The sequence below is a fragment of the Barbus barbus genome (genome assembly GCF_936440315.1).
Source record: "Barbus barbus genome assembly, chromosome: 48".
Classification (NCBI taxonomy): domain Eukaryota; kingdom Metazoa; phylum Chordata; class Actinopteri; order Cypriniformes; family Cyprinidae; genus Barbus; species Barbus barbus.
In genome coordinates, this window is record NC_136726.1 from 10,927,296 (window position 1) to 10,939,726 (window position 12,431).

General features: G+C 35.6%; 1 protein-coding gene across 2 annotated transcripts; it reads left to right on the forward strand.

Moving 5' to 3' along the window:
• The first annotated feature begins 390 nt into the window (after positions 1 to 390).
• LOC306866370 (interleukin-17 receptor E-like protein) lies at positions 391 to 9,488 on the forward strand. Of its 2 annotated transcripts, XM_079411544.1 has the most exons (18): positions 391 to 738; positions 1,550 to 1,577; positions 1,667 to 1,807; positions 2,407 to 2,513; positions 2,659 to 2,773; positions 2,884 to 2,928; positions 3,011 to 3,153; positions 3,241 to 3,312; positions 3,407 to 3,461; positions 4,037 to 4,197; positions 4,303 to 4,347; positions 5,227 to 5,284; positions 5,361 to 5,512; positions 5,816 to 5,881; positions 5,987 to 6,044; positions 8,024 to 8,140; positions 8,560 to 8,621; positions 9,204 to 9,488. In XM_079411544.1, the coding sequence occupies exons 1-18, from the start codon at positions 634 to 636 to the stop codon at positions 9,210 to 9,212; spliced, it is 1,539 nt and encodes a 512-aa protein (XP_079267670.1). In that variant the 5' UTR covers positions 391 to 633; the 3' UTR covers positions 9,213 to 9,488. The 2 variants fall into 2 exon arrangements, with proteins under 2 accessions (XP_079267670.1, XP_079267669.1); XM_079411543.1 differs by lacking the exon at positions 9,204 to 9,488 and having other exon boundaries at positions 432 to 738; positions 8,560 to 8,758.
• The last annotated feature ends 2,943 nt before the right edge of the window (positions 9,489 to 12,431 follow it).

Here is a 12,431-nt window from a genome sequence, read left to right on the forward strand (position 1 = left end):
CAAAATTGAGTCAAGACATTTACAAATATGATTAAAAGATGAATATGAGACAAAACTACAGAAGTCGCATTTTATTATTGGGTGATTCAACACAGATGTTTTACCAGCTAAGAAGTTCAGCACTTTTAGAGTTTCATCCCTCTATCTGATGTTACTATTTGTCTCCATCTAGCGGCAAATATTTCTACAGAACTGTACAATTATGCAGTTTCATTAAACTTTATTACAAGCGCCTGTATAAAACTTGAATCGAGCGTTATGAACTAGTAAATGCCACAGAGAGCGCTGTTAGGGACATTTAGGGGGTTTGGGGAGTTAAGTGCTCTTATAGATGATTCTCCTGATTTGCCATTTTAGTATAGGTGTGTGTGTGTGTGTGTGTGTGTGTGTGAGAGAGAGAGAGAGAGAGAGAGAGAGATGTGATATGGATTGATACATGGATGAGCTTTGGAAGCCGCACTTCCACTTTTTTTCTCTCTTTATGTGACTTTTAGTGGGCGGGAGTAATTTATATGTCTCTATATGTCAATGCCCGTTTTATATTCAAAGGGCTGCATACTCTGACAGCAAGTCATTCACAGCAACAAAGCAAGTTTGTACAGGAACGTCAGCGCGTGTCAAAACTGTCCGAACATGAAATATCTTCCGCTTCTTCTTCTGCTCCTCATCCTCCAGAACCACAAGATCAATATGGGCAGGATTGAGAGGAACCAGGATTGTGCTTGGAGTTGTTCTGAGGTTTGTCAGTTTTTTAAATTAATCTTTTTATTTTTTTGTAGTCTAAATATAATTTGGAATTTGGAATGTTTTGTTTGTTTTGTAACAGATTAATTTCGTAAGGTCTTTTCTCTTTCTCTTTTTTAAACTTGCTATTACCTTGACATTACTTGAGTAAAACGTTGTTGCAGTCATAATTTAATTATTAAAAGTTTAACAATAATATGCTGGTTATATGTAGATTGCCAGAAGTGAAACATTTAACTTGTAAAAGATAAATGAAATTAAATGAAGTTTGCCTGCTGACAATTGCATTTATCAATATTTAACCTAATTAAGCCAGTGCTTATTTATATGAGAGCTATTTCTGTGTTATGTTGGAAAAGTGGCTACTGGCATGGTTTAATGTATGAGTCATAAAAATATGATATCATCTGTAACAATGAAACCCAGCCAGTTATGTGATGTATTAAAAATACCTTGTCTCAGTCTTACAGAAGCAGACATACAAATAACCTGCTCTAACTGATCTAGGTCATCGATATTGACAAAATTTGACCAATCTTTTTTGCATGCTGTTGATTATTGTAATTAGATATGATACTCTAAACTTACATCATATGCCTGCCCTAGCCTTGTTATGTATTGCTCCAACCAGGAACTTCCTAAAGAGTGAGTGGGAAACCCCTTGTTCTACTGTCCTTACAGTACAGTCACATTTCCTGTTAAATGATAAAGCAGTTCTGGACCGTGCCTAAATAGGAAAGTAATTTAAACTATCTTGACTCAGCTTAGTGCTTTAAATAATATTCCTTTTGATCTCTACAAACAGGGTCTACAGTGTAAACCCAGAGCTTACTGTGAGTATCTACTCATCTGACTGTCTGTGTTTATGTTTATCTATGCAGTAATTTATGGTCCTCATATATATATTTTTTATATGTTATAGCTCCACTGTCAGCATTTCACTGCAGGAATCAGCCTGTTAGCAGCACCGTGTTCAATAATGTGATGTTGTCTACTGTGTTGGCATGTGAAGGGAGGAAATGTTCACTCCAGCTTAAAATCGCAACATCAGTAAATGCTACTGGTGTGTATTATTCTGGTCACATTGCATGAATGAAACGTTTTTGATGTGGTATATGTTTTAAATGTTATACATTTACACAATTTATTAATAAATATAATAAATGGTTTCATATTTCTGTTAGATACCTCTCATTTTTGGATAATATTTGTATTTGTATTGAGTGTTTGCACTGTGACAACTTACCCCACTATGTTCAAAGTGTTTTCAGTGAACTGAATCTTTTTGCCTGGTGCAGTACTCCTGAAAAACATCAACAACCACTGTTAGATTGCTTTATAACTTTCGTAGATCTACTGAGTCATTCCTACGTCACTGCATTTAAACAAATACTCCGGTAACTCATTGACAAAACATTGCCTTCTTAGTACAACTACATCTTTCTAAAACCAAACCTTTCACAACAATAAGATATTAATTAAATACTGTATAATCTGAAAGGTCTAACATTAACTAAACACAATGTGCCTTAGTAATTACTATCTTATTGATTTAACCTGAAATGCTAACTGAAGGAGAAACTCCAAAATGACGTCACCACTTTGCACCACCCACAAAATAAACGTGTTTCGGTTCTCCTAAAGTTTGGACCTGTTTTCCAGGTGATATTCGTGGAGTTTCAGTATGTGCCGATTCTGCAGGGATGATAGGACATTGCCAGATTTACACCTTTGGCCATGTTGGCAAAGGAAAAGCCACAGGAAAACAGGTACAGTATAAACATATGATGCTTACCTGATGGTTACCACTGAGAATTTTAGCAATGACGCAAATCTGTCACAGTACCACAGAAACTATAATCTCCTACCTTGTATGACATTGTCAGATATTAAATACTCTGTTTCGGCTTCTAGGTTGATGTAAAGTTTAAATGTGTTCCTGTTAGACCTGGGCAGTTTGTGTTCGTGACTCTCAAAACCATTCCCAACTACTGTAAGGCCACGTGGACACAAAGACACCTTGTTCCTGGTATCAGCGTTGTGTTTATCAGCAGTCTATATATAACGCTTATACACAGTGTAGTCACACATGATACGAATAACATTAACAGCTATTGCCCTTTTATTTTTTAATGCCAGAATGCAGTCATGAAGGTATCAGAGATGAAATTGCAGAGTGCATCAGTAAGTTTCATTATCATGTCACAACATTGATAGTTAGATAGACAGTATGTGAAGCTGTAACTGTACTGTAACTTTGTTGTAGCTGGGAAGTTGGCATACACTGTAGATAAAGCCTGGAATGCGTTAACAGTGAAAGTGACTGATGCTCCAGAGGACACAGACTACAACCTCAGGCTCTGTCATAAACATAATATCATCTGTGCCGGGGAAGGGGCTCATAGAAAGGTAAACACAGTGAGCTCACTTTCCCTTGCAATTCCTAGAAGACTTTGCATCGTTTCATTTTACCCTTGTGTTTTACACGTGTTTCAGATAAAACCACAAAATCTACAGAGTAGTGTAACGCTTCATTATTCCAAACCATTACCCTGTTTGTGCATTGAGGTATGAAAACTTTATTTGACAGAAAATTAAGGTTTGAACATGCAGTCTGACAGGTAGAGAAGGAAGTGTTGATTTCCACCGTCTTTTATTTCAGGGTTGGCCTGCTAGAGTAGATGCAAGGAGAATTCAAGTGTGTCCATTCAAAAACAGTAAGTAAAATTGACTTTGTTCAAAACAGAGGTCCTAGATGTTATCAGTTTCTCAGTTTACACTGCAAAAATGCTTTGTGAGGCAAACTAGCATTTTAAAACAAGTGGCAACATCTGAGGTAATATTCAGACTCGCCTCAAAACCTTTCACCAACCGCTACATTGATGGGAATTTTTTTTTCTTGCATTGGCTTGCTTATTTGCATTTGGTTGTATTGTAGCTGTATCAGATTTATTTTTGTACTAGTTAGCACTTGTTTGAATTAGTAAAAGGAGTATCTGTTTCCTGTTAGATAGCATTCCAAATCATTAGCTTGCCGGTGGTCTCAAACAGGAAGCTATGCAAAGCATTTAAATCAGTAATTCGCCATCAGTTACCCTAATGTTGTTTCCAGACCTACAGCAATTTCTTTATTTTATGGAACACAAAAGAAGATTTTTTGAAGAATGTTTCACCTGTTCATTTTTGGTCAAACCATCCCTTTAAATCACTAGTGATAAATTAGTAATATTATAAATTGGCATTTTAAAGCTCAGAATTTACTTTAAAATACTTGCATTGTTCTCTGTAACAGATTTAGAAGAACTGTGGTCTGGGATAACTTATGACTTCAATAAGGAAGAGTTGATATGGGAGCCAAAGTGTCCAGTCAAAGTGTCAGTTTCTCTGTGCCATGCTGATGGAGGGAAAAGCTGTCAAGACATTGGAAATGTTTTCCATTCAGAGGGACAAAAAGTATGTTCTGTTCACTCTAATCCTTTGTTCCTTTTTATTACATGTGGAGTAATAGCTGCTGATTGTTAGGAACCGTCATATAATTTTTTGCTGTTTTTACCTCAGGTGATATTCTCTTCCGTGGATCCACACCCAACGCTTTGCACGAAGGTTGAATGTTGTTTTTTTTGCATATTTGCTTTCACCCAAAAATTAACATTTTGTCATTTTTTACTCACCCTCATGAGCTTCCAAGCCATTTGACTTTTATTCTTCTATGGAACACAAAAGGAGAAATGTAGTAGAATGTCCATAGCTGCTCTATTCTATGCAATGAAAGTGAATAACGACTGGAACTGTCACATTACAAAAATGTCACATTAAAAAAAAAAAACACTAAAAGCACCACAGAAGTAGTCCATATGACTCATGCACTATATTTACATTGTTTTGAACTATATTTAGAGGACTATACGTCCTTTTTTTCTGTCAGGGATTTCTAAATTGCTTAAAATGTCCGGATTTTGGCTTTTTTTACTGTTGACATGATCTCTACAGTCCTCATACATTATATGTACGTGTTTTGCATTGTTTTGACCAGAACGGATGTAGCCTTTTTGCGTGCCATGATTGTGTCCAATGCCTGTGTGCTATTGGTTAAACTATACTTTTCAGTCATTCCCTTCAGCAAATAGGAAAACCAAGGCAAAACCCAAACATTTTAGGGAATTTAGAAATCCTGGCCAGGACATGTTTGGGAAAAAGACGATTTATAGTCACCCTACTATATTACAAGTCATAAACTATTAAAATGATTAAATAATAACCTTATCGATAGTTACAAGCTACAAGAATTATTTACCATTTAAAATTATGGTATGTTCTTTAAAAACTATCAAATGACTTCTGGTGACTTGAAGTTTACCACATGAGTTGTTTAAATATGAAGTCGGAATTTTGGGTGAACTGCTCCTTTAAACGAATGATGTCATTGACAGAAAATAGCTTTTTGGGTTGGGTTGGAACTCATTGTAATTTCTTTTTTTGTAGTTTACCACTGAAGTGGGGACATGGATAAAGTGTCCTTTTGCCAACGGAAATTTCTCAGGTATATAAGCACAATACCTTTCACAGATGTTTATGTTACACACTGTATGATGCTAAATGTCCTTTTATCTGACAAGTCTGGACAGCAAAGATTATATCAAAAGATGGTCAGCAATGGGCAGAGATTTCAACATGGGTCAAAGCCAGCTTCTCCGTTTCTGTCTGTGAGATGAATCCCTCCTCTCACTGTAAACGAATTGAGGGAAACGAGTTCCAAAACCTTTCTGTGGTAAGGAACCTTGAGCAGGATAATCTGCCTGTAGGATCAGTTATAATAACTTCAGAGCAAATGTACATGATGTCATATGGATGTTTTTTTCACAGTTTTCTCGGTTCACTCCTATTTATCTTAGTAAATTATGCCTTGACGCCTCCACTGAAGGCAATTCCCTTGTCAAAGTAAAACTTTTCACCTGGTTTGTACCCGATGACATGAGAAGGAAAAGGGTCTGTTCTAAGGAAAACTCAAAGCAAAGAAGCGGTCTTTGTTTAAGCTTGTTTGATGTCATGCCAGGTCTTATTTGTTTTCTAGGACAAAATGAAGCACACATTTTTCAACTTGTCTAAAAGTGCGTGCGAAGTGTGCATCTGCATCCAGGTATGGCAACAAAGGAAAGCGACGGTAACAGTGCTGTCAAATCTTGTCAGATTTTTGTCAGTGGTAATTATTGATGTGGATGGTCTTGTATTTTCATGTTTGTAGGTCCAAAGGGTAGATGTGCGCTTTTCGGTCCCTGTACTTCAATGCGACTTGCAGTGTTGTAAGTACATATGTAAAGGTGATAAGATCAAGTGTTGCAGAAGCTACTTTTGAAACTGTAGCTTGCTAAGTGACAAGCTACATCTACTCATAATTTCAAGTAATTCAGCTAATCTACAGCTAAACTTGTTTTAGAAATAAGTTGTTAATGTATCTACAGTACAGTACGCTAAGCCAGTAGCTACATTGTGGGCACAATAAACTAGTGTCACATTAATGAAAAGTTAGTAAGTTAGTGCCGTAGTATGTTAGTGATACAGCTACAGCTACTCTAACTTTCAAGCATTTCAACTACAGTCATGCTAATATGTAGCTAGTATAAGCTACTAAAAAGTATAAAAATTGTGGCTACAAAACAATGAAAATAGAACAATATCTGTAGTATAGCAACTACAAAACCAACACTATTTTGATAAATGTAAATGTAAAAGTTTGCTTCCATGATACAGCCACAGCAAAAAAAAAAAAAAAATTAAACTTAATCTTTTAAAAAACTTAGTTGTGACACTACAGCTACTCTTTTCAAGTAGTTCTACAGACAAGCTAATATTTTAAAAATAGTTTCATGCTGCTAAACTAGCTACAAATATATATATATATATATATATATATATATATATATATATATATATATGTAGAGTTATGTCAATAATACAATGCAATGAAAATTTAGCAATGTAGCATTAGTAGCGCTGCTACAGCTACAGCTACTCATACATTGAAGTAGTTCAACTCCAGTCTAATCTTTTAAATCTTTTACAGATAAAACAATTTACATGTAGCTACAATACAAAGCTACTAAAAAAGTATTTAACTACATTATAAATCTGTAACCACAGTACAATGTGATGAAAAGGTTTGCAATGTACCATTCTGTAGTGTAGCTTATTACAGTAAAAGCAACACTATTTTGAAAACAACTAAACTAGCATCATGCTAATGAAAATGTAGCTGGTTTAGTAGGATCGCTTATACAACATCTACTCATACTTTCATTGTGGAAACGATACAATGCCATGAAAAACATAACAATGTTGCGTTTTGCACTGTAGATAGAACTGTAAAAGTGACACTTTTTGGAAAACAGCTAAACTAGTGTCATGCTAATGAAAATGATGTTAAGTATTGTCTGTGATGCAGTTACAGCTACTCACAAACAACCAACTCAAGGTATTCAGGCTAATCTTTGAAAAAATAGTTGGATTTCGCTACATTACAAGCTACTAATGTAGCTATGTACATTATTAGTAGTAGTAGCCCTTTATTGACACTAGTCAATATTAAAGGGATAGTTCGCTCCAAAAATGAAAATTACAAATGCATCGATTTGCTTAAGAGGGCTTTATTTACCCAGAGACGTTTGGAGTTCATTTTATGATGGATGGACGCACTCTTTTGGACCTAAAAATCTCAACCACCATTCACTGCCATTATAGATCTAGGAAGAGCCAGGATATTTTTTAATATAACTCTGATTGTATTTGTCTGAAAGAAGAAAGTCGTATACACCTAGGATGACTTGAGGGTGGGTAAATCATGGGGTAATTTACATTTTTGAGTGAACTATCCCTTTAAGTTGTGGCCATACCAATGCATAGAAAAATGTAGCAATGTAACATTTTTCTAAAAATGCTATTAAAAATGCCAATCCAGCATTTTGTAGTTAAGCTTGTAAAAGCGTAAATTTTTGGAAAACCGCGCTAGTGTCACACTAATGAAAAGTTAGTGGCCTCTCCTGTGATACAGCTACTCATAATTTGAAGTACTTCAGCTACATTCAAGCCAAACTTTTTTTTAACTACTTTGTACTTAGATAACTACATTGTGGAAAATACGATTGAATAAATACTTGCAATGTAGTGTTTTGTAGTGTAGCCTCTTACTGGAAAAGCTACACTATTTTGAAAAGAGCTAAACTAATGTCAAACATAATGTTAGTTATGCCACTTTTGATGCCACTTTTGTTGTTTAATCACACAGCAAATTGGTGCCATGACCCAGAGAGAAGTTTGGAAATTGAGAAGATTTTATTGCCTGCTGTCATTTTTCTGACCGTGATCCTGGCAGCTGTCTTGTTTGGTAGAATGACAATGAAAGGTAAACTGACAGCGGTTTGACACACCTGTTGCCACTGGCTAAAAGGAAACAGCGAGATTGTTGTTGGTACCAGTAAACATTGTGTTTGAGATTAAAGAGATTATATATATCTACTTTACAAAACATTAATTCCTGATTTAACATCCTCTTTCCACTGAAAATAAGAGTTATAATTAAAAGCAAATTATAGATGGTAGTTTTATGAACAGAAGTTTTCAACACAAGTCAAATAATAGTCGACATTCCAGTTCCAAACCTGCATATAAGCTTTAGAATTGAATCGGGTGTGGACGTGTTGTGAAAAAAAGATGAAAAGCTCTGATATACAAGTTGTTAGACTTTTGCCAATTGCTACTGGCAGTTTTTCCTGGAAAATATCTGCTGGGTGTTTTTATTTTTATTTTTTTCTTGCTTCTTAGATGGGGACAAGAAGAAAACACCATGGACGAAACTCACATGTCTGAGGATGGTATGCAAACCAGTAAGAAATAATAGGTGTATAATAGAGTCCCCAGCATGCTATGATTACAATCACTGTTGCTCATGATTCATGGTGTTTCTGACATGATCGGACATGAGCCCCCAAAACACACATGCACACTATTTACTGTACATATAGAGTAGCCTATGAATTTATTTTACTTTAGATACATGTAAACCTAGTTTGATTACTTTTATAGCTAACAAATGTCTCAAGTTCAATTTACAAATGAATACACTTACAATTTCAAAGTAAAATTGCAAGTGTATATCAGTAGGCACATCAAGCATATCATTTCCTTTAGTTTACATTTTTTCATCTTTTTGCATTTTTACTTTTACAACTGCATCGGAACATGCTAAAAACAACTTAGAACACCTTAGCAACCTATTACAATGACCTATTACATTGTCCACCCACAACATCCAGCATCAAATCAATGAGTTTTGCATGGACAAACATGACTCACTTTTTCAATAGAAAACATAATAGATCTAGTTATAGATATAATCTCTCTTGATATGAATTGGCCTTTTGTGGTTATTTTAACAAATAAATTATGTCTTACGTTCCTTTTAACAGAATCAGTGACATGCCTTTTCAGCAAGAGGATGCAGATTGTAGGACAGTTCTTAATAAACTTTTTTTTTTTTTTTTTACTGTAAGACTGAAGCTTAACATAAAACTTGTTTATGTCTTTTTTTGATGCACACATGAAAGTTGTAACATCATACACAATTTTTTTTCATGCATAATGCAACAGCTGCTTTTACGAGTTTATAACAAGCAATGTATTAACATGCCCAATTTGAAGCATTTGTTTGTAAAACTTTTGTATGTAAGTCAATATAAGACTGAATTTATGTGACACAATTTGTTTTTGTCACCTATGAGTTACTTCATTTGTACAGCAGAGGGCAGTGTCGCCAACTCATGTTGATAACTTTTTGCCTCTCATGTTGATATTTCTCTCACGCAAGGCTTGAAACTAGGTCACAAATGGGTGGTCAGCTTACAGACACTTGTGTAACCCCAATGTGTTGGTTCACTGCCATAGAGACATTTGCAGCTGCACATGTTCCTGTGTCGCCTGTGCCTGTCGTCATGATATTCAATGACACACTTTTCTCTGATGCTGCGGATGCAGAGATACTGTATGACATTCCTGGATGGTGCAGCTGTGTGCCGATGGGAGGGGCTGGGTGGAATCGACTCTGGGGTTTGCTGATGAAAACATTCCTGAAGGATAGAGTAAAGCCCAAACAATAGAGCTCAATCATAGATATTAGGACAAAAACAGTTTTGGGGAGATGCCACCATTGTCCATCTTAGTCTGTGATTTTATTGTGTTTTAATGATTATCAACTGAATAATTTTTTTTGGATCATACTCAGAGTTCACAGTGTTCACTTGAAAATAAAGGGGGTTTCGCAGTGATGCCACAGAAGAACCATTTCTGGCTCCTTAACCTTTCAATTAACAGTTCTTAAAATCAATTTGTGAAGAACATTTTAATAATCTAAAGAACCTTTTGTAGAATGGAAAATTTCCATGGATGTTAAAGGTTCTTCATGGAACCGTTGATGCCAGTAAAGAAACTTTATTTTTAAGAGTGTGAGTGTGTGTGTGTGTGTGTGGCATGTGGGTGCTAGTGCTAGGGAGTTTTTGACTCTGGTAAACACTGTAAAACAAAGCCATGTGAAAATTGTTGGCCTCAATGACCTCATCGCTGCCTCCAGACTCCACCTGCTGTCTGTGAGTCTTCAGCTGGGAGTGAAGCATTCCCCTTTGATATTTTCCATACGACCCAGATTACTACCTTTTCTGTACCTCCCTGACAGAATGTTCGACTGGTTGCGCTTTGTCTCCAAAACGTTTTTAGGATAAAGGGATTAAAGCACTGAAAAAGAAACAGAGACAAAAGCATTTGCTGAGTTGTCGTATGTTTAGCTACTTCCACTTAGCTGCCAGTGACTGCATGTGACCTTTTTAGTTGGGGTCAATAGCCACCCTGTCCTCTAACCTTTTGGACTGGTCAGTTTTATTACCACGGTCTCATACCATCTGTCGGTGTTTGAACCCATAAATCCCGATAGGGAGAGCTTCTCATCTCAGAATATGCTTATTTCACTAGTAGCTAGTATTCAAAAAACAGTATTTCCGAAATTGCATGCTGTCTGAGTAGGTACTACATCTGATGAGGAACTTTTAAAAAAGTATATTCTTTAGTTTGAATGTGTTTAGTATGAATGAAATTCAGATGTTCTTCATCCCTCTATGCTGTTTGTGTCATGTGACTTACAGCGTCATTTACAACTCCTCTTCTATGGCCTCGTGGGACTTAGGAAACTCGAAGGAAGTAGTAGGCCTTGGTCATCAGGGTACTTCTTGCATTGTTTTATGAACTCTACTCATTTCACATAGGCTACTGTTTTTCTGCTTTCACATAGGCTACTGTTTTTCTGCTTTGTAGTAGGGCAGAATGCATATTAGGACACATGATAGGATATATGAACAAGTAGTAGATATTCATGAAATAGCAGGTGCAACTAGAGAACACTTTGCTATTCCATGAGTGATTTTTAAAAGATCATGCAAGCCTGATAAATATAATTTTCTTGATATTTATGACATAATTTATCATTTCTAATCAGACATTGCATAGAGAAATCATGAAAATTTGACTCAGCCAATGGAATAGCTTTGGATGTACAGGTTTTCTGAATCAAAATTCGAATGAACCAACTGCTTCACAAAACTATTCAACGTTGCGAAGCCTCGAACATATATATGCAAATTAATTATCTGCCAGCAGGAGGCGCTATTGGAGCAGGAGAGAGCGAGGTTTCCTCGGTAACACTGTACACAAACAGAGCTCTGCTCACAAACACTGCTTTATCAGACATTATATACAAGATGAAATGAAAATGAAATCCAAAATTTTCTGAAAATAGTTGGTTTCCTTCAGAAATACAGTGATATAAAAACACCCGCACCGGGTTTTGATTTTGAAACGTGCAGTGCTCAACCAAGCTTTCTCACCATTCAAATTTCCGTAGGCGGGATTTATTTTAATGATATTCTAATGGGCCACTTTGTGATGTCACAAATACAGGAAAACAACTTTGTAGTCCAAACGAGCCGTTCGTTGTAGTTCTTCAAAAGGGATTTTTTAAAAACTAAATATCTCCCTTTGGAGTGGAATTTGAGATTTGTAACTTTGTAGATCTTTTTATGCCCGAACATACACACTACACACTGACTAAAATTCAAAAAGTGAAAACGTATAATAGGACCCCTTTAAAAATCCAATTATTTCTGTATCCACACCCTCATTGTGTGTGCATGTTCTAATCTGTGTACGGGATGAATTTAGATTCAGTTATTAACACTCCATCTTTGCAGCCATTTAGACCTGCATAACTATCGAATATTAAATCACTGTAAATCTGGGCAACGTGAGCACTTTTAATGAGTAAATGAGACCTTGTCTGTGATTTACTATTTTTTATTTATTTATTAAAGACTATAATAACTACTAAAAATAAAAAAATCAGTAGGCCTAATATAGTACAGTGATTCCTGGTTCTTTTTGAAGGATTGAGCCACAAAACCAGTTATTTAATTTGTGTATATAGCCAATATATAAAAGTAGAAATAAAAATGTTGCAGAGAAAATTAACATTTATTTCTTAAATACGCACTAAAGCACATTAATAATATTTAATGTAGGTCAGATTTAATAACAGCTGTTTTAGTAAACAAAAACATTTAAAATAGGCCTATATGCAAAAAAATAAATAAAAATAG